This window comes from Arachis hypogaea, chromosome 3 (genome assembly GCF_003086295.3).
Source record: "Arachis hypogaea cultivar Tifrunner chromosome 3, arahy.Tifrunner.gnm2.J5K5, whole genome shotgun sequence".
NCBI classification, from domain to species: Eukaryota; Viridiplantae; Streptophyta; class Magnoliopsida; order Fabales; family Fabaceae; genus Arachis; species Arachis hypogaea.
This window is the reverse complement of record NC_092038.1, coordinates 14,400,897-14,402,328: the sequence shown is the minus strand read 5'-3', so window position 1 is coordinate 14,402,328 and position 1,432 is coordinate 14,400,897. Positions and strand designations below refer to the sequence as shown.

The 1,432-nt window shown below is 45.4% G+C and overlaps 1 protein-coding gene across 1 annotated transcript; it reads left to right on the top strand.

The window, feature by feature from the left end:
* Positions 1-797, top strand: LOC112773246 (protein MAIN-LIKE 1-like). The gene is made up of 3 exons (XM_025818322.1): positions 1-84; positions 201-465; positions 601-797. Exons 1-3 carry the CDS (start codon positions 1-3, stop codon positions 795-797), a joined length of 546 nt encoding a protein of 181 aa, XP_025674107.1.
* Positions 798-1,432: the final 635 nt, after the last annotated feature.

The following is a 1,432-nucleotide window of genomic DNA, read 5'->3' as shown; positions in this document are numbered from 1 at the left end:
ATGGAGCAGCAGTTATTGGATTATGAGCATGAGATGTATAGACTGGATCAGGCTGAGCACATCGCTGGGAGGCTTGATCGTGTAGTATGATTTTTTAACCCCTTTTTTATTTTATTATAGTGAAGATAAAGTGAACTTGTTATTATATGTATTGAAGGTACCGCTGTTTGTTAAAATTTTTTGTTTTTTCCGTTTGGTAGGCACCTCGGATCTTGTGCACCAAACGGGACTTGATGACACAGCCGTCGGAGCAAATTAGGCCATATCTGAAACGAGCCAGTTTTGAGTACGTCGCATACATGGTGGAGTTTGAGCATTGGTCGCTCGCCTCGGCATTGATAGAGAGGTGGAGGTTTGAGTCCCACACATTTCATCTACCGTGCGGGGAGATGATCATCATCGTGCAGAACATGGCATATCAGTTGGGACTCCGGATTGATGGTGATCCTGTCAGTGGATGCATCGGTAGGTGGGAGTAGCACCACCAGGGACGGACCATTGAGGAATTGTGTAAGCAGATATTGGGTGTTGTTCCTGGCCCAAAGGACAGACAGTCACAGACTAAGTGGACTGTCAAGCTTACTTGGTTCCACAATACAGTTTGTGAAGAGCTAGAGCAGGATGCCACAGAGGAGCGGATGATGAGGTATACGAGAGGATATATCATGCAGTTGATCGGAGGTATCCTCTTCCCTGATGCATCTGACTCTCGGGTGCATATCAGTTGGCTTCCCCTGCTGAAGAACCTTGATGCATGTGGCCGGTTGTCGTGGGGCTTTGCTGTGCTGGCATGGTGATAAACCACTATTTTATGGTTTATCTTGTGCTCAATTGAGTGGTTTTTATCAAGCCTTTACCCACTTATTCATATGATTTGCATGGTTTTATATTCTCCTTCCTGATTTTGTGCTATGATTGAAAACATGCTTCTTTGCCTTTTATTTTCTTTTATTCTAATCCTCTCTTGTTATCATTCGATGCCTTGATATGTGTGTTAAGTGATTTCAGGGATTACAGGACATGAATGACTCAGAGGATGGAAAAGAAGCATGCAAAAGTGGAAGGAATACAAGAAGTTGAAGAAACTGCTAAGCTGTCCAGCCTAACCTCTTCGCACTCAAACGGTCATAACTTGAGCTACAGAGGTCCAAATGATGCGGTTTCAGCTGCGTTGGAAAGCTAACATCCGGGGCTTCGCAAAGTTATATAATTTGCCATAGCTGCTCTGAAGTTAAGCGACACGAACACGTGGATGACGCATCCGCATCGCATTTGCGAACTTCAATCCACGCAAACGCGTGGACGACGCCTCCGCGTCACTTTGCCCCCGACTTGTACGGACCAGAAAGCATTGGGAGTGACTTCTGGGCTATTTTTGACCCAGTTCTCAGCCCAGAAAACACAGATTAGAGGCTGAAAGTGGAGCAGAATC

Bases quoted from the DNA above. Each gene is read 5' to 3' on its own strand.
- LOC112773246 (XM_025818322.1), top strand. From the start codon at position 1: ATGGAGCAGCAGTTATTGGATTATGAGCATGAGATGTATAGACTGGAT. The intron at 85-200 runs GTATGATTTTTT...TCCGTTTGGTAG, and splicing joins CTGGGAGGCTTGATCGTGTA to GCACCTCGGATCTTGTGCAC. The intron at 466-600 runs GTAGGTGGGAGT...TCCACAATACAG, and splicing joins TCCTGTCAGTGGATGCATCG to TTTGTGAAGAGCTAGAGCAG.